The sequence below is a fragment of the Vipera berus genome (genome assembly GCF_964194415.1).
Source record: "Vipera berus genome assembly, chromosome: 2".
In the NCBI taxonomy this organism is placed as follows: Eukaryota; Metazoa; Chordata; class Lepidosauria; order Squamata; family Viperidae; genus Vipera; species Vipera berus.
In genome coordinates, this window is record NC_138203.1 from 146076791 (window position 1) to 146096117 (window position 19327).

At 42.9% G+C, this 19327-nt stretch overlaps 1 protein-coding gene across 4 annotated transcripts in view; it reads left to right on the forward strand.

Moving 5' to 3' along the window:
• Positions 1–2473: 2473 nt before the first annotated feature.
• LOC308661957 (E3 ubiquitin/ISG15 ligase TRIM25-like) overlaps positions 2474–19327 on the forward strand; it is a 38059-nt gene continuing 21205 nt past the window's right edge. For all 4 annotated transcript variants that reach the window (XM_081317261.1, XM_081317262.1, XM_081317263.1 and 1 more), the window contains exons 1-5: positions 2474–3150; positions 9438–9533; positions 11841–12074; positions 14171–14327; positions 17776–17826. In XM_081317261.1, coding sequence (XP_081173387.1) covers positions 2527–3150; positions 9438–9533; positions 11841–12074; positions 14171–14327; positions 17776–17826 — 1162 coding nt within the window. In that variant the 5' untranslated portion in view covers positions 2474–2526. The remainder of the gene's footprint in view (positions 3151–9437; positions 9534–11840; positions 12075–14170; positions 14328–17775; positions 17827–19327) is intronic.

Below are 19327 nucleotides of genomic sequence, written 5' to 3' on the forward strand. Positions count from 1 at the left end.
GAGATGCCAGAGAAAGATTCTGCAGCCCTCCTGATGCAAAAGTTTACGTTCAGCCAATTTGAGAGAGCGGAAGTGCTCATATTGATTTTGCACATGCAAGCATCTTTTCTTTTGGAGTTAGAAGTTGGTGCCTAAATACACACACTATCAGGTCAAAGTTAAGCCTAATCAGCTTTCTGCTTCCACTTTGCCCCAGAACCCATAAATGAGGCAAAAGCAGATTAGCCTCGCTGTTTTCCATACAGGTTTCCAAGATGTAGTATCAATAGGTTTATTTTCTCCAATTTCGGAAATAATAAATAGCCATCTTGTTGCATAATTAAGAGACTCAGACCCCGGAATCAAAAGAAGTTTGGAATATGCAGAAGATCTTCAAGCAAAAGATAAAGTTTTGTCCGCAATTTTTTTTGTTGGGTATAATTACAGGTGCTACTGTTGTGGACACTAAGTTGATGTTAAATTTAGTTACAGCAGCAAGACTTTTAATAGGTCAGTATTGGAAGAAGGAGGAGCTGCCGACTATAGAAGAATGGACTTTAAAGGTTTCTGACCTGGCAGAAATGGCAAAGATTTTGGCTTATTTGAAAGATCATTCGCAAGAACGTTATATTAGGGAGTGGGAAAAATGGATTGAATATATTCAGAAGAAATATGGGACTAAAAAGTTTCACTTAGCATTTGAATAAGTCTTCCTTTCTTTTTTTTTCTTTCTTTTTATATGTAATATTAATATTGCTTGTAGTTATTTTATATGAGCTAGAGAGTGATAGATTTAAGAATTTATTGTTGGTAGCATATGGATGTTTATGATTGTTCTTTGTTTTTATACCCTGTACTTAGCTCTGGGAAGTGGGGGGGGGAGGGGGGGAGGGGTAGGGAGGGATAGGTTGGGGAGGGGGAGGGGGGGATTGTTAAAGATAAAATGTATTTTAAAACTTTTCAATAAAAAAAAAAGAAGTTTGTTTTATTTTGCGCAAAAGGTTCAGAGCAAAAAGCAATATCAATGTCTGAACATGTTTTCAGGGAAAAGCAAGTACATATATAGTCTTCAAAAAAGTAGAACACGGAAATGTAACTTGTAAGCTCTGATTGGTTACATGAGTTCTAGGCCCCTTCTAGCTCATCCCTAGCCCCCCATCCCTAGCCCCCCCCCTTATAGCTAAATGTCTTGCAACCTTTTCTCTGGCAAAGGTCACAAGTGTCTTGCTAAGTCGGCACCATGTTTGTGGTTAGCTACAAACGAGACATATGTGGTTAGATGTATCAGCTCTATGCTTGACTAAATAGGTATGAGAGACAGATGAACTCGTGATTTGGCATTTTCCATTTCCTTGTTCTTTTCTAACTAATACACACGTTTACTTTATGCCTCACTTTATGTCCTGCCTCAATCTTGTTGACCATCATGTTGGCTTTTTTACAATTCTCATTCAATATCCGGTACATAACAGGAAAGGACTGGGCCACCTAATTATTATAAGCTGAATGTGTTGGTTGATTGACTTGACCAGGAAATAATTGGCTCTAAGTCTAAGCGGTATTGTTCATCCCAGGCCAGCCATTACCAAAACTCTCCTCTGCATCTTGCATACCGGGCGTGCATTTAATCCGAAAAACACAAAACGTCCTCGACCGATAGAAAAAATAAATAAATAGTTCTCGTTTCCTGGTACGGAGGCGAATTGAGTTTAATCTTCCGGATTTGCCATTTATTAAAAAAAAAATCAAGGCATCACCGGGGGCATTTAACGCGTCCTCCCATTCACGCCCCAAAGAGGCATCTGGTACTTTTATCCAGGGCCGTTTCCGCCATCCCAGGGATGACGCCCCGTTGCATTCAACCTTTTTTTTCTGGAAAAACAAAACAAAACAAAACAAAACAAACAATTCCCGTCGAGGGCGCCTGCGCTTTCTCTGCACTTCTGGGGGAAGGGGCGCTCCCGACCTTCAAGCCGCCTCCGTCGGAAGCCAGCCAACTCGCTTCTATACATGAATTGCCTAGTTTAAAAAAGGGCGAGGCCGCTTCCCGGGACAGCCAAGCCAGCGGTACTGGGCAGCACGCCTTGCTTCTAGGCATGCAAGGGGAAAGGATGGGGATCGGGAAGCAGAAACAGCAAGCAAACCCTCCCCGTCCTCGATGGTGTGACTAGATCAGGGGTCGGCAACCTCGGCTCTTTTATGACTCGTGGACTTCAACTCCCAGAATTCCTGAGCCAGCATAGCTGGCTCAGGAATCCTGGGAGTTGAAGTCCACGAGTCATAAAAGAGCCGAGGTTGCCGACCCCTGGACTAGATCACAGTCGGGCAATTGGGGAGGCTTTCCTTTCCCCGAAGGCTTATCCGTCCGCTCCGTGCGTTGTGCGTTGCGCACAAGCGTCTCCGCCCGCCCACGTGATTTCTAGGAAATCCACTAAAGGCCCGTTTCCCAAAGTTTCGGTTTCTTTTCCTTGGCCGCTCATATACGTGTACACACACACACATATATATATAAAGCGCCGACTTCGCTCCGGCATCTCAGCAGCAGACATGGCTAGCTCGGTGGAAACGTTGTCTTTGTTTGGGCTGGAAGACGAACTGACTTGCTCCATCTGCCTGTGTGTTTTTCAGACGCCGGTCACTACGCCGTGCGGCCATAATTTTTGCCTGCCTTGCCTGGAGATGACCTGGATGGAGATCGAGGAGAAATTCAGCTGTCCCCAGTGCAGGGCTTCTTTCGAAACTCGTCCCGACTTGAAGAAAAACACGGTGCTTTGCAAGGTGGTGGAGCAACTTCTGGTCAGCCAGGATGACCTCTCCAAAGGGACACGCGAGGAGAAACAGAAGAAGGCGGGCAGCAGCGTGGCCAAGCCGAGGTCTCCCTCTCCCGTGGCCTGCGACAGCTGCTTGGTAGTCCCGGCGGCCAAGACCTGCCTCACCTGCATGGCTTCCTTTTGCCAGGAGCACCTGAGACCCCACCTGGAGAGCCCCGCATTTAAGAGCCACCAGTTGGCTACACCTGTGAAGGAACTTCAGCAGAAGAAGTGTCAGACCCATAACAAGCTCCTGGAGGTCTTCTGCCAGGACCACGGAGTCTCCATCTGCTGTTTTTGCCTGCTTTCTCACAAGACCTGCTCCACTGCCTCCTTACAAGAGGCCAAGGAAACAAAGAAGGTGAGAAAGGAGTGGGTGGTGGCTACCTTGTCGTGTTAGGCCTGGGGAGACACAGGGTAACATTGACCTCAGCCAAACGTCTATGGAAATTCTCAAGTCATCCAGGTCATGGTTGCCCCAAAAGTGCTTTTTTCAAAAGGCAGCCTGCCTTTTGAAAAAACCAGTCCAGCTAGTTGCCTTTTGATAAAGCACCTTTGGAACATTGACCTCAGTCCTGAATGCTTCTAGGGTGACTTTGAGCCATCGTGTATCCGGCTGCTCGAGACAGCACCACCCCCATTGGTTCAATCCTCCACAACAATCCCAGTTTCACATGTGGCCCCTTGGAAAAAATAATTACCCATCTCTGATCTAAAGAAATAATTTTTCAGGATCCAATCTGGATTGGTCACCATACCAGAGGCTTAGTTTTCTGGATTTTCTGAGCTTTTTGGACTGGTGCTGGATCCCATCCTCATGATGGCCTCTAGCATGAGTCCAAAAACTCAGAAGACTAAATTTCTGGTCCCTGTTACTCAGATTGGATCCTGCAATATAATATTATCTAGGGACATGTATATTCATCTTCGTTTGTGAGAAATAGTTCTGACTCCTGGAAGCTGCCTGGATAACCCCTGCAGTTTCCTTGGGAAGGTTTTTTTGGGAGTGGTTTGCTCCTGCTGAGAGTGAGTGACTGACTGGCTCAAGGTCCCCCAGCTGGCTATTTGCCTAAGGGGAGACTAGAACTCGCTGCCTCCTGGTTTTTAGCCAATTGCCTTCACTACTACATCAGACTGGCTCTTTCAAATTATCCATAGCCAAAGCTTGGCTTATTTGGTTTTGTTTTTATTACCTATTTGCTCAACCAATACTGTTCAGTAAAACTCTGGTTACAATTTGTGTTCAACTACTCTGTATATAGATCTGATAGACAGTGTATGGAGAGCTGTCTTGCATTTAACCATGTACATGGCAGCCATTGATACCAAAGATGTACACCCAAGGGACTGGATAGAAGGCATGCTGAAGCCTGCATTGGCTGCTTGAGGCAGAAAGCGCCTTCCTCCACAGCTGGCAGATGTCAACAGCTCTTCAGAAGAGAACACAGTTGTTCTGTTCTAAGGAATGCCTTATAGAATTTCTTGCCATGACTGTATTGCCACGCTGGCAGAGTGTCCTGGAAAAAGTCGTCCAACACAACTTTTGTGTTGAGGGCATTAGGCTAGAAAAGTTAAGCTATATGATAATAAATGACCCTCTTTCCTATGCTAGGAACAAAGCAAGTGTACTCTACTCACGCTCAGCCCCTACTGCTGGAAAATAAATATCCACAGGTCTCATTGGTAAAAAGTGATCCATGAAGGTACAGAGAACCCTGTTCTACTCTATCCTGCAGGCAGATTGCCAACATAAGCTTATTTTGCACTGGAAGACAAAGTCTGTGAATTTCACAGGTGGCCTAAAATAAAAACTGTCTAGAAAAGAGCACCAAAGGCAACATCAGCTAAGTTACTCCGGCTCCGTTGGTAAAAGTAAATAACACAAAATATACAATCATTTGAATGTCATTACTTTTGTGATACCCTAAATATATATATTTGGTACAATCAGGTTGTACCAAACCTGTTATTACTGGAAGCTTATATGTTCCCTGGGCCTACTGATTCCCGGTTTTAGGCAACTTTTCTGACTTTTAAATTTTTTTATCAGTACATCTATTTTAGTCTCTTGTAAGTCTGAGTTCTGTTCTGGGCATGACCTTTTTTCCATTGTAAATCTTAGATTTGTTAGATTTCATGGAAGTTGTTCAGGCTTTCTTAATACCTTGGTGGAGAGCCTTGGTGGAGCAGTGGGCTAATGCCTCCTTAAGTAACACCAGCTGCCTGCAATTAGTGCAGGTTCGCATCCCACCAGGCTCAAGGTTGACTCAGCCTTCCATCCTTCCCAGGTAGGTAAAATGAGGACCCAGATTGTTGGGGGCAATAAGCTGACTTTGTAATAATGCCGCTTGGGGGGGGCAAAAGCCCTAATAAGCAGGCATATACATAGAATGAAGGCTACTGCTAAGCACATTGGTTTGTGCTTAAATTGTAAGCCGCCCTGAGTCTTCGGAGAAGGGTGGGATTTAAAAAAAATTAAAAAAATACTTTGTATTTTGCTGTGAGACTCGTTTTAGCCCTTTTTCTTTTTTTGCATATTGTAGATGGTCCTCAGGTTACTGCCAGAATTGAGCCCGAAATTTATGTTGCCAAATGAAACATATGTTAAGTGAGCTTTGCCCCATTTTACAATTTTTCTTGCACAGTTGCATTTATTAAGTTAATAACGTGGTTGTTAAGTGAATCTGGATTCCCATTGACTTTGCTTGCCAGAAGGTCGCAAAAGGTGATCACGTGACCCCAGGACACTGCAGCCGTCATAAATATGAACCACTGCAACTGTCACAAATCCATGTCAGTTGCCAAGCATCTGAATTTTGACCATGTGACCATGGAGATTCTGCAATAGTCATAACTGTGAAAAATGGTCATGTCACTTTGATGCCATTCTTAACTTTGACCAGTCAGACTTGTTTATTGGCTTTGTATCCCACAGTGTTCACAAAAACTTTCAATGACTTTAAATCCATACAGAATCTTTAAAAGAATGTAAAAACTTAAGTTTGGGGGGGGGAGAAACTGAGTAGGGAAGGTTTGTGTTTTCTTGCCCTGCTATAGGAATCTTGTGGAAGATGAATCTGACAAAAACTCCCCTCTCTGTATAGAAAACCTTAGTCTTTGACTCTTACAGTCAGTTATGAAATATAGATCAATATGTACACGGGAAGAAAGTGGCTATGTTTCTCTCTGATACATGTATGTCAGCGAGAAGAAGTTTCATGCTACGTTTTGTATTGTTGCAGAATCAAGAGACTCAGACCCCGGAATCTAAAGAAGTTTGTTTTATTTTGCGCAAAAGGTTCAGAACAAAAAGCAATATCAATGTCTGAACACCTTTTCATGGAAAAGCAAGTACATATATAGTCTCTAACAGTAGCAAAACACGGAAATGTAACTTAGGAGCTCTGATTGGTTTCGTGAGTTCTAGGCCCCCTTCTAGCTCATCCCTAGCCCCCCTTAGCGATGCTAAATTATAGCTAAATGTCTTGCAACCTTGTCTCTAGCAAAGGTCACAGGTGTCTTGCTAAGCGCACCATGTTTGTGGTTACCTACAAGCGAGACATATGTGGTTAGCTGTAACTGAACTCTGGCCTACGAGATGCGGTTTGGCATCTTCCATTTCCTTGTTCTTCTTCCAACTAATACTCGCATTTTCTTTATGCCTCACTTTTGTGTCCTACCTCACTTTTATGTCATGCAGCATTTTTATGTATTTTTTGTATCTTTCTTTATGGCCTGCCTCAGTATAGGGTGAGAGCAAATGCTTTTGCTGCAGCTTCTACTGCTAAATGTTTCTCGAATTTATAAAGATAGTAGAATAAAAGCACCTTGGAGGTCTTCAACCCCCAACACAAATAGGAGATCCTATACCATTTCAGACAAAGGGCTGACCAGTCTCTCTTTAAAAGTCTCCAGTGATAAAGCGCTTAAGACTTCTGAAGGCAAGCTGTTCCACTGGTTAATTTTCCTCCCTGTTAGGAAGTCTCTCCTTAATTCCAGGTTGCTTCTCCCCTTGATTAGTTTCCATTCATTGTTTTTTATCTTGCCTTCTGGTGCTTTAGAGAACAAGTTGATCCCCCCCCTCTTCTTTGTGCCAGCCCCTCAAATATTGGAACAGTGCTATCATGTCTTAATAGATCTTGCTTAATGTTGAGAACTATGTTTTGGAACACTCAGTGAGTGTTTCTTTGCAATCTGATCAATTATGATGGATGAGTATTCAGATGCAGCCCCACTGATAGCAGTTCTTCATCAGTGGAGAATTGTCCAGATGACCTTTGTCTGTTTCAGTTCTTTCACAATCTGCCTGCAGGATAGAGTAGAACAGTGTACATTCATGGATCACTTTTTACCACTGAGACCTGTGGATATATATTTTCCAGCAGTAGGGGCTGAGCGAAGAGCCCTATGTGTTAAGTGGACATTTTCCACCAAAGTTCCAAGTCTGCTTGAAGTGTGAGGACATTGTTCCAAAATAATCCCCCGCTAATCTGATGATTGTGTATCTTGTACAAAGCATCCAGGAACATCTTACTACTGAAATCAGTTCAGAGATGGTATTGTTGACCAGGAATTTAATAATTCTGATGATTCCCCGGGAGGAACATACGGAAGGAACATACGTTCAGATAACACAGTTACCTCAGGAGGCCTTCAACGTCATGGAAAGCCTCTAGGGGACCACCCAAAACCACAAAGGGCGTGCTTGGCTTCTTTATCTTAATGTTCTGTCCCAGCCTACGAGAGTCCTTGTTATGCTCACAAGGAGAAACCCCTCTTCCAAGAAATAGTCAGGATCCGCAAGAAAAAACAAACCCCTTTTATTCTCACAGACCTGAGTCAATGTCCAAGGCAAACAAACACAGTCCACAGAAACTCAATGCTCAACACAAATGGTTGCCTTTGGCAACCAGCAACTCCCACACCTTTCCTTTTATAATTCAGCCAAGGCGTGGCTTCCTAATGCCTTCTCCTTTGCCTTTGGAGCTGCCCCATTGCATTCCTCTGTCCTACTCATTTCTCTTGCCTGCACATTCGTGCATCCTGGATTTGTCCCAACTGTTCTTCATCACTGTCCAACTCAGGCTCCCAGCACAGCTGTGTCTCACCCTGAGCATGAGTAGAGGGGCCAGGTTCCTCATCCGAGTGTAAGTCTTGGAGCTCCTCAGAGCCTTCCTCTGACACTAATGTCATTCCAGGCCCCTCCTCCTCATCTGATTCCTCAGATTCAGCTGCCGGATCCACTGGCTGGTGAGGAATCACAACTTCTTATCTACTGGATGCCCGCTCCTCTTATGGGGAAAAGTGATAGCTAAGAAAAGTATAAATATGTGTCTAGTTCTCTATTCAGGGTTCCCTCTTTGAGGGACCTGTCTATTTAGCTGAATAAATGTGTACAGGTAGTCCTTGGGTTACAAGTGTAATGGAGCCTGCTCATTCCACTTGTAACTCGTAGAGTGAATCTCGTTTGAGGTACAAGATTAAAGGTAAAGGTTCCCCCGCACATGTGTGCTAGTCGTTTCTGACTCTAGGGGCAGGTGCTCATCTCCGTTTCAAAGTCGAAGAGCCGGCGCTTGTCCGAGGATGTCTCCGTGGTCATGTGGCCGGCATGACTAGACGCCAAAGGCGCACAGAACGCTGTTACCTTCCCACCGTAGTGGTCCCTATTTTTCTACTTGCCTTTTTACGTGCTTTCGAACTGCTAGGTTGGCAGAAGCTGGGACGAGTAACAGGCGCTCACTCTGTTACGCGGCACTCAGGATTCAACCCGCCAAACTGCTGACCTTCTGATCGACAAGCTCAGCGTCCTAATCTTCCTTCCTCATTAAAACGCACGTGGCTCCTTAAGCGAACATGAGGTACCTCAGGGTGGGGAAGGCCTTAGAGGGCCTAGTGCTGGAACAGGTGCCCAAGACCTCCCCGACCCACTAAGATACGCATGCTTCCCTCTCCCTTCCTAATGCACTGGACTCAGCTTGAAAAGATCTGTCTCCTCTCTGCTGCAGTTCTTGCTGCTGCCTGGATTTGAGGTCAGGGAATGCTTCCACGCTCCCTCCATGGCCCGATCGAGGCTCTGGAGGCCTTTACCAGGCTGCTGCCATCCACATTTGAGGCCCCGGAACGCTTCTGCACCACCACCACCCCGGGCCCAATTGGGCCTGGAAAATGCCTCTGCAGCTCGGATCAGGCCGCAGAAACATTCCCTGGCCTTAGAACCGGGCGGCAGCAGCCTGGAAAGTGACTCTGGAGCCCGGATCGGGCCACAGGGGTGGCATGGAAGCATTCCCTGGCTTCAAATCCAGGCGGCAGTAGCCTGGAAAAGGCCTCCGGACCCTGGATTGAGCTGTGGGGATGACACAGAAGCATTCCCTGGACTCAAATCCAGGTGGCAGCAGCAGCCTGGGAAAAGGTCTCCGGAGCCCGGATCGGGCCGTGGGGGGTGCAGAAGCTTCCATTTTCCCCCCACTCTGCACAACATTAAAAACCTCATTTTTTAAAAAAAAACTTTTTTTTGAAGTTGTGACTGCAGATGTGTCACTTAATCAGAATCCTGAAGCAAAACTATATCCCCTATCAGTGGTTTTGTTTCCTTAGTAGCCGGCATGGATGTTGTTTTTAATCTAAAGAAGACTTTTTTTGTTCCCTTAGTTACAGCTGAAGAAGAGATTAACAGAACTCTGTGCCCTGAGTGACAAGACTGCTAAGTCCTTGGAACACGTACGAGCGCAGCAAAAGCAACTCAGCGTAAGGAAAGAATTCTGTTTTTAAACAGAAGCTCACTTCTCTTTGCAAGCAGGAGGTGGTAATGCAAGGGGGCTGCCTCGGTTTCAAGATATAGACTTTAGAGTTAGGCATTGTACTTAGTGAGAGTGTGTGTGTGTATGTGTGAGAGAGAGAGAGAGGGAGGGAGGGAGGGAGGGAGGGAGGGAGGGAGAGATTTGTGTCAAAGGGCTTGGGGCTTTGCTATTTCAAAGATTGCCTTCTGCTGTCACCATTTACTTGAATTTTGTGATATATGAGTTAGGTAGCTGGGAGACAAATAGGGGAAAAAATGAAGTTACAATTCTTTTGAAACATTTTAAGACTCAATTTGTACTATAAAAAATGCCTCCTTTGAATTGACTCATGATTTCATATACACACTACTGGTAGCCCTCGACTTACAGCCACAATTGAGCCCAAAATTTCTGTTGTTCAGTGAGTTTACCCCCATTTTACGACCCCTCTTGCCACAGTTGTTAAGTGAATCACAGTAGTTGTTAAATTTATCAAAATTTTGTTGAGTGAATCTGAAGGTTGCAAAAGGGGATGACCATTCCGGGACACTGTAATCATCATAAATATGAGTCAATTGCCAAAGGTCTGATCTTTGATCACATGACCATGGGGATGCTACAACAGTCGTAAGTGTGAAAGCTGGTCATAAGTCACTTTTTTCAGTGCCGTTTCAGCTTTTGAATGGTCACTAAATGAATTGTTGTAAGTCGAGGACTACCTGTATGTAAGTTTCTCACCTGGTGAAGAATTAGTCTGCCCTTGCCTTTCCTTGGAATGTTTGTTTCAACTTTGCCGTCTAGTCAACAACTCCAAAGTTTCTGGTGACTTCACTTTCAAATGCTAACCCTATCCTATTCCACTTAACTTTCTAGATCAGCCAGATACTGTCATTTGTTGAGGAAGATTCAGTTCATCCTGTATTTAATTCATCCTATCAAATAAACCAACTTCTTCCTTTTACAAGATCTAACAATCTTAATCTTTCATCCAGTCAAGTAATGTTGTAGAACTTGATTTCTTTTCATTTATTTTTTTGCCCCTTCTCATAAGATTCATCTAAACTGTAACAAATCTCTTTTGTAAATCCAATATATATGAATTATGCAGGTCACTCTGTTGGCTTATTATTTGTAATTCTTTTTTGATTTTTAAAGCACCAACTGATTTATATATCCAGTGAGACATCTTTTGCCATGTCAATCTTGTAGTCTTGTCATTTGTAGATCCACTTTTAGTCGATTCTGTCTCTCTCTTGTCAGAGAAAATGTCTTCCTCTTTTGCCCTTTCTTCCCAAACATCTTTTGGACACAATCTAGTGATAGAAGTAAATTTCTCCATTGTCGCTGTCAGTATTAACTTCTGGTTCCATTTTTCAAAAATATTCTTCAGTATTTCCAGTGTTATAATATTTTGCTTCATTCTGTAGCTGCTAATCAGGTTTATGTATTCTGCTTTAATTAACTAGTTCTCTCTAGTGTCTAATTTTTTAAATTTTTTAATCTTATTGTGTCTTAAACAAAATTTAAAGCAAGTCCAAAGACTCCACAGGAGGGATTCTTTATAATTCCCAAATCTTATTTCAGATTTATCTGGACCCTTAAGCTATTTATAACTTTCTAACGTCAAAGTCTTAATTAGCTTTTTGCTGTTCAATTCATTTTTTTAAAGTTTATTTTATTTATTTATTTATTTGATTTTTATCCAGCTTTTCTTAATCTTGTAGTTAAAATTTGCTTTACTTAAGGACTGGAAACAGAATTACTCAGGTTTTCAGTCTTGTCAATTCAAACATTTCTAATAGCTGAAAAGTAGTTAACAAGCAATTTCTGAATATGGTTAAAAAAGGAAGTACTGTATGTGAAGTTGGTGTCCTTTTAAAGATGCCAACTCTAGTTTGAGCAAGATGGCTATTGCCTCTTCTCCCTGTGCTCAAAGCCTATAGAAGACTACTGCCTTGTGGTCTCCTCATGAGGAGTAAATGAAGCAATATTGGGCAATCTCCCATCCTCTCTTTGTCTGAAGACGTTCATAGAGGTGGTCTGTATTATTTTTATGTATTTATTAAATTTATATGACGCGCATCTCACTGTCAAGTGACTCTAGGCAGCTGTTCACCAGCTGTTTATTCTTAGTTTTGATTGTCAGCTCCATATTCACCAGTTCTTCCTCCAGAGGTCTCCCAACTGCCTCCTCCATTTTCCAGCCTCCTAATAAGTAATGTTGCGTTACTTCATTTCCAAATCATGTTTTATTTTGATGATATTGTCCCTACAGAGTACCACTAGTCGGAATCTGGATTTGCTGAAATCAGAATTCCTAGAAATAGTAGCCTTAATTCATGAAGAAGAAAAGAATTCTTGGAAGACAATCAAAGCAGAAGAAAAAAGAGTTCTCGATAAATTTGAATACGTCCATACAGTTCTGGGTAAGAAGAAGAATGAAATCCAGAGGGAGAGAGATGAAATTGAAATGACCTTGACAGAGATGGATGACATCACATTTTTAAAGGTAATTTTCAGTTGGGAGAAACTCTTCTGAACAGCGATTAAAGGGCTCCCTAATTTCTCCAATTAGGGAGGCACTTTCTCCAGTGAAATTTTTCCTGAGTTGCTTGTCCTACAGATGTATGGGTTGGACTCTCAAAATTCCCCCTTTGCTGATAATTCAAAGAGTTGCCCAAAAAATTGCACAGAATGGGGATGCTCATTCTAGTGTCTTTAAACTAAGAATACATAATGGTAGCAGTCCTAGCTTAAGCCACCGAACCTGAAGTTCCCTGGGTGTTGTTAGTTTTCAACTTCTAGAATGAACAAATACTGACATTTGAGTGGGGCATGCCTTTCCCTGCCTGGGGTCTGTTTAAAAAAAAGAAAATGCAGGACGTATGTTTCGTCATTTAATACAGGTGAAACTCGAAAAATTAGAATATCGTGCAAAAGTTCATTTATTTCAGTAATGCAACTTAAAAGGGGAAACTAATATATGAGATAGACTCATTACATGCAAAGCAAGATAGTTCAAGCCCTGATTTGTCATAATTGTGATGATTATGGCGTACAGCTCATGAAAACCCCAAATCCACAATCTCAGAAAATTAGAATATTACATGCAATCAATAAAACATGGAGTGTACATAGAACAATATCGGGCCTCTGAAAAGTATAAGCATGCATATGTACTCAGTACTTGGTTTGGGCCCCTTTTGCAGCAATTACTGCCTCAATGCGGTGTGGCATGGAAGCTATCAGCCTGTGGCACTGCTGAGGTGTTATGGAAGACCAGGATGCTTCAATAGCGGCCTTCAGCTCTTCTGCATTGTTCAGTCTCATGTCTCTCATCTTTCTCTTGGCAATGCCCCATAGATTCTCTATGGGGTTCAGGTCAGGCGAGTTTGCTGGCCAATCAAGCACAGTAATCCCACGGTCATTGAACCAGGTTTTGGTGCTTTTGGCAGTGTGGGCAGGTGCCAAGTCCTGCTGGAAAATGAAGTCAGCATCCCCATAAAGCTCGTCTGTGGAAGGAAGCATGAAGTGCTCCAAAATCTCCTGGTAGACGGCTGCGTTGACCCTGGACTTAATGAAGCACAGTGGACCAACACCAGCAGATGGCATGGCTCCCCAAATCAACAGAGACTGTGGAAACTTCACACTGGACTTCAAGCATCTTGCAGTGTGTGCCTCTCCATTCTTCCTCCTGACTCTGGGTCCTTGGTTTCCAAATGAGATGCAAAAGTTGCTCTCATCAGAAAAGAGGACTATGGACCACTGAGCAACAGACCAGGTCTGTTTTTCTTTAGCCCAGGTAAGACACTTCTGACGTTGTTTGTTGTTCAGGAGCGGCTTGACAAGAGGAATACGACATTTGAAGCCCATATCCAGGATCCGTCTGTGTGTGGTGCTCTTGATGCACTGACTCTAGCCTCAGTCCACTCCTTGTGAAAGTCCCCAACACTTTTGAATGGCCTTTTCCTGACAATCCTCTCCAGGCTGCGGTCATCCCTGCTGCTTGTGCACCTTTTTCTTCCACAGTTTTCCCTTCCACATAACTTTCTATTAATGTGCTTTGTTACAGCACTTTGGGAACATCCAACTTCTTTTGCAATTACCTTTTGAGGCTTTCCCTCCTTATGGAGGGTGTCAATGATGGTTTTCTGCACAACTGTCAGGTCAGCAGTCTTCCCCATGATTGTGATTCCTACTGAACCAGACTGAGAGACCATTTAAAGGCTCAGGAACCCTTTGCAGGTGTTATGGCTTAATTAGCTGATTAGAGTGGGACTCTTTGAGCCTAGAATATTGCACCTTTTCACAATATTCTAATTTACTGAGATTGTGGATCTGGGGTTTTCATGAGCTGTAAGCCATAATCATCACAATTATGACAAATTAGGGCTTGAACTATCTTGCTTTGCATGTAATGAGTCTATCATATATCAGTTTCCCCTTTTAAGTTGCACTACTGAAATAAATGAACTTTTGCACGATATTCTAATTTTTCGAGTTTCACCTGTAAATACTCCGCTATATAATGCATCGAGCACTGTAGAAGGAAGTAGAGCTCTTTGTTGGTTCAGATGATCACAATATCTTAATACTTTATTTCAGAGAGCAAGAAAACTGCGGCAGATATCCTTCAGTGATGTGTTTGTTCCCAGAATAGAGTTGGATCAAAAGCTGCTAAGCACTGTTTATCAGAAAGCCTTTAACCTCAAAGAAGTTACAAAACGATTTTTGGATATACCTCTGGAACAGAAAAAAAAAGGTGCTTTTATTTATTCATTTACTTACTGATATATATAAAATATGCAAACCGTGTGTGTGTATGTATGTGTGTGTATACACACACACACACACACACACATATATATACATATACATATACATATATGTTTTCTGAGTTTTTCGCGGGTGTTTGTGGATATACATACATATACATATATGTGTAATTTTTTTTTTTTAGATTTAATCTAAAAAAAATTTACACAAATATGAGCTGTCACTGTTGTGACTACTGCCTGTCGATGGCCTTCGGTTAGGCTGAAACAGGAAATAAAGATTTGTCCCATCCATGTTTGGGGCCTAGCAAGGTAATGTAAATAGTTAACAAGCATTTAACATATATATACATACATATACATATACATACATACATACATACATACATATATATATGTTTTCTGAGGTTTTCGCGGGTGTTTGTATGTGGATCTTTGGTCATTCGGGTTTTTTCCCCGCATAGAACTAAAGGTGTAGGAGCAACGTTTCGACGGAATCCCATCCGTCATCATCAGGCTGGTGGCTTCAGCTTCCTTCTTCCACCACATACATCGGACAGACCAACAGAAGAATAAGTGCACGCATTGAAGAGCACAAAAACTCACTCAGAAAGGGAGAACAAACTTCATCCCTGGTCCAACACTTTGAAGCCACGGGACATGAAATTGATTTAAAAAAAACCAAAACTATCGCCAAAATTGAACATTTTAACAACAGAATAATCAGAGAAGCCATTGAGATAGAAAAACGCCCCCACAGCATGAACAAACGAGATGATACCTCTCGCCTACCAGCCATTTGGAAACCCGCCTTGATTGACAGACGAGTCCCAACCACCAAGAATGATACCAGACCCAAACTCATGATAACATCACATGACATCACCACACAACCATTCAAAAAGCAAATCCGAACCCACAATGATAACGAGGCACAACCACAAAACAGAAACCTAACTACAGCTACAACATCAGTCACTTTAAACCCCTCCAAACCACACAATAAGCAAACTGACACCCACTATAAAAACATGGCACCACCACAAACACGAAGCCGAACAAAAGCAGCACAACTCACCAGCTCAGGTCTAAGGCTGGCAGCTGAGACCAGCCCATCCACTCAAAACACACCCCCACCCAATCAGAACACACCCACCATTCAAAACACACTCCCACCCAATCAGAACACACTTAATCCCCCACCCAATCAGAGCACACCTCCACCCACAGAACACACCCCCTCTGGCAGTTTAAAAAAGAGGAACAAACAGCCACTACCACATGCTTCTCCCAGAAGAAGGAAGCTGAAGCCACCAGCCTGATGATGACGGATGGGATTCACACACACACACGCATACACACATATACACATACAAACTAAGCGAACACTGGGATGGAATAAGAAAAACTAAAACAGTTTTAGTTTTTCTTATTCCATCCCAGTGTTCACTTAGTTTGTTAATTTTAATATGCCTTGGATTTGCATTTTTAATCTTATCAAGGAACATACACATACACACACACACACACACACAGTTTGCATATTTTATTCGAGCTGTATTGCTAACCTATTGAAATGTTTAAAATTAACTGACTTTAGTTAATAAGACTTGTGAGATAGTACAGATAGTCCTCAACTTACAACAGTTCATTTAGTGTCCATTCAGAGTTACAATGACATTGGAAAAAGTGACTTATGACCATTTTTCACACTTTCGACCATTCCAGCATCCCCATGGTCATGCGATCAAAATTCAGATGCTTGGCAACTGACTCATATTTATGACGATTGCAGTGTCCTGGGGCCATGTGATCGCCTTTTGTGACCTACTGACGAGCAAAGTCAGTGGGGAAACCCAATTTCCTTAATCGTGTTACATCTCAACAACTGCAGTGATTCACTTAACAACTGTGGCCAGAAAGGTCATAAAATGGGGCAAAACTCACTCAGCAAATGTCTGACTTGGCAACAGAAATTTTGGGCTCAGTTGTAGTCAGAAGTTGAGGACTATCTATATTGGTAAACTGTTGCTTATCATGGAGAACCATGTTTGCAAATACACAGTGGACAAGGTAGCTGTGGTCTTTCTACAGCATTTAACTATAAAACATTACTTTGAATTGGCGCTAAATTCCTTTTTTGCCTTGGGATGAGGGCACTTGGCTCCTATCTTTCAATAAGGTCATGGCTCTTGGGTTCCCATATTTCACCTGGGGAGAAGACTGGGGTGGGTATACATACATAGTACAGAATAGTTCTGAAAAAACCATCCTCACTTCATACCAGCTTAAAGTGATCTATGAATGTGGTTCTGGAGCCCCCACATAACTGTAGGCACTATGTAGAAATGTTAGTTTTGGCCATTGGAGTAAAAGGCTCCCAGGCTAGGGTACCAACCAGCCCAATAGTGCAGTGGTCCCCAACCCCCGGTCCATGGACCAGTACCGGGCCACAGCATGCCAGCAACCGGTCTGCACAAACAAGCAAAGCCCCATCCGCGGGATACAGGCAGTACACAAAACCACACACGGAAAAACCTCTCTCCACAGATCCGGTCCCTGGTGTCCAAAAGGTTGGGGACCTCTTCAATAGTGCAATCAAATCCTTCCCTGCCTCTCGGGTAGCAAAGAGTAGTAACAGTAGAGTAAAATTTCTAGATGGACTGTTGTGCGCTACCATGAACGTCAGGATAATGTTGCTAGTTTCTGGGCAAGATCTGTTTAACTTGTACCTATTTTAATCTTGTATTTTATATTTTAAATGTTACATCATATAGTATGCCTTATTTTAATTGTGATGGTTCTGACATGAATAAACAAACTTCAGGATGAGATCTAAACTTCACTAATGATAGTATAAATAAAGCTTAGTTCACCTCTCCTCCAAGAAGCTTCTTCAGTTCTGACCGAGGAAGCTTCTTAGATGGGAAGTGAAACATCCCAAGGCAAAACTAAGAAAGCCCAATTGCCTTTTGAAAAAGCACCATTGGGACAACCCTCACCTGGATGACTGAGAATCTCCATAGACAAATGTCAGCTATGGGAAGTTGCAGGTGGGTTGTAAATAGTCATGGGGGGGAGTGCAGGCTGTTGAAAGTAAGAGTTAAAATTGAAAGTAAGAGTTAAAAATTTGCTCCAGGAGAATCTAGATGCTTTCTGAGATTGCCTGGGGGATGTTGGAGGAAGACTGAATTGACAGAAGTCATCATTCAGATCCTTTTTGCCCAGAGGGGGAGGGCAGCACTTTTTGGACTTTTGTTTCCTCTGTGCATAAAAGGATTTTTTTTTTGGTCCCAGATAAATCAGAAGAATCCCAAAGGTTACCCCTAAATCAGTTTAAAGAATTGGGACAGGACATGCTAAATGCAGAGGCTAACTTGCTATGATTTCTCTGATTTGCTTACTTATTTATGCCCCTTTGTCTTTTTCTTTCAGAAGGGACCAAATCAGAAGCTCCTACACCACAACCAAAAGAATATAGATCTAGTAAGTGAGAAATCACCACACACAGAGACACACACACAAACTCACACACTCGACTTGTACTTGTCAGACTGTTTTTACAGGAGCAAATATAGTTAGTCGTCAGCTTACAGCAGTTCATTTAGTGACCATTCAAAGTTATAACGGCAGTGAAAAAAATCATGACTTATGACCGCTTTTCACAGTTACAACCTTACATCCCCATGATCATATGATCAAAATTTGGATGCTTGCCAGCTGGTTCATACTTAAGACCGTTGCCGCGTCCCAGGGTCATGTGATCATCTTTTGCAACTTTCTGACCAGCAAAGTCAATGGGGAAGCCAGATTGACCTGACAGCCGTGTTAAAGTAACTTAGCAACTGCAGTGATTCACATAACAATTGTGGCAAGAATTGTCGCAAAATGGGGCAAATTCAGGTAACGAATGTTTCACTTAACAGCAGAAATTTTGGGGTCAATTATGGTCGTAAGTCGAGGGCTACCTGTATGTTTCTCTCCAAACATATTAGCTGGTCTCATGAAAGCAAAGCTACACTGCACGCTTCTTTGGTTCTGCTACCTCTCGTCACTTGCAGGCTATTTTCAGAGTCGCACAAATGCTGTTCGGCCTGAGATGATGGTAAAAGATGATCAAGGATAAAATGCAGATGGGAAAGATGGGAATGGGAAAGAGAGCGCGCGCGAGAGAGCCACTCAGGGTGCTGTATAAGATGTAATGCACCAAGACTTGTACCCTGCAGAGAATTGTTTGGGATAAACTTCTGATGGCACTCAGGCACTAATATTATCTCGTGGGGTTAATAGGACCTCATGATGGCTGGGAGGCTGCAACTGAGAGCTTCCCATACTCTGCTGTGGAGTGGCACACAATAGGCCAGGGGTGTCAAACTCGCAACGTGATGTGTCGTGATGTATTGCGACATTTTTTCCATTGCCGGCAATAGGGTGGGCACGGTTTCAACATGATGCATTCGGCCTGTGGGCCGGCAGTTTGACACCCCTGCAATAGGCACTACACCATCCCTCTTCATGCTTACCTGGTGAGGTTTTAAAACCATTTGACTATTGAGGATAGAACTGCACAATGCATTTCATGTGGAGATGATATTTTATTTTAAGTATGGGTGGCCCCAGTTCGGGGACAAAATTATCTGGTCGCCCGTGCCCGTATGACATCTTCCAGGAGAAGCAAAACTCCTACTTTCTGCCATGTTTGTTTTCTTCCTCTTTTTAATGCATTGATAACTTTTATAGAGGCTACAAGGAGTGTGATGACTCAGTGGTTAAAGATGTGAGCTTGTCAGCTGGAAAGTTGACAGCCCGAGTTCGAAACCCTAGCACCATATCATGGGAGTGAGCTCCCATTACCTGCCCCAGCTCCTGCCCACCTAGCAGTTTAAAAGCATGGAAACGCAAGTAAATAAATAGGTAGCACTTTGGTGGGAAGGGAACTGTTCTGTGTGCTTCAGCATAATATAACAACAACAATAGCAACAACAAC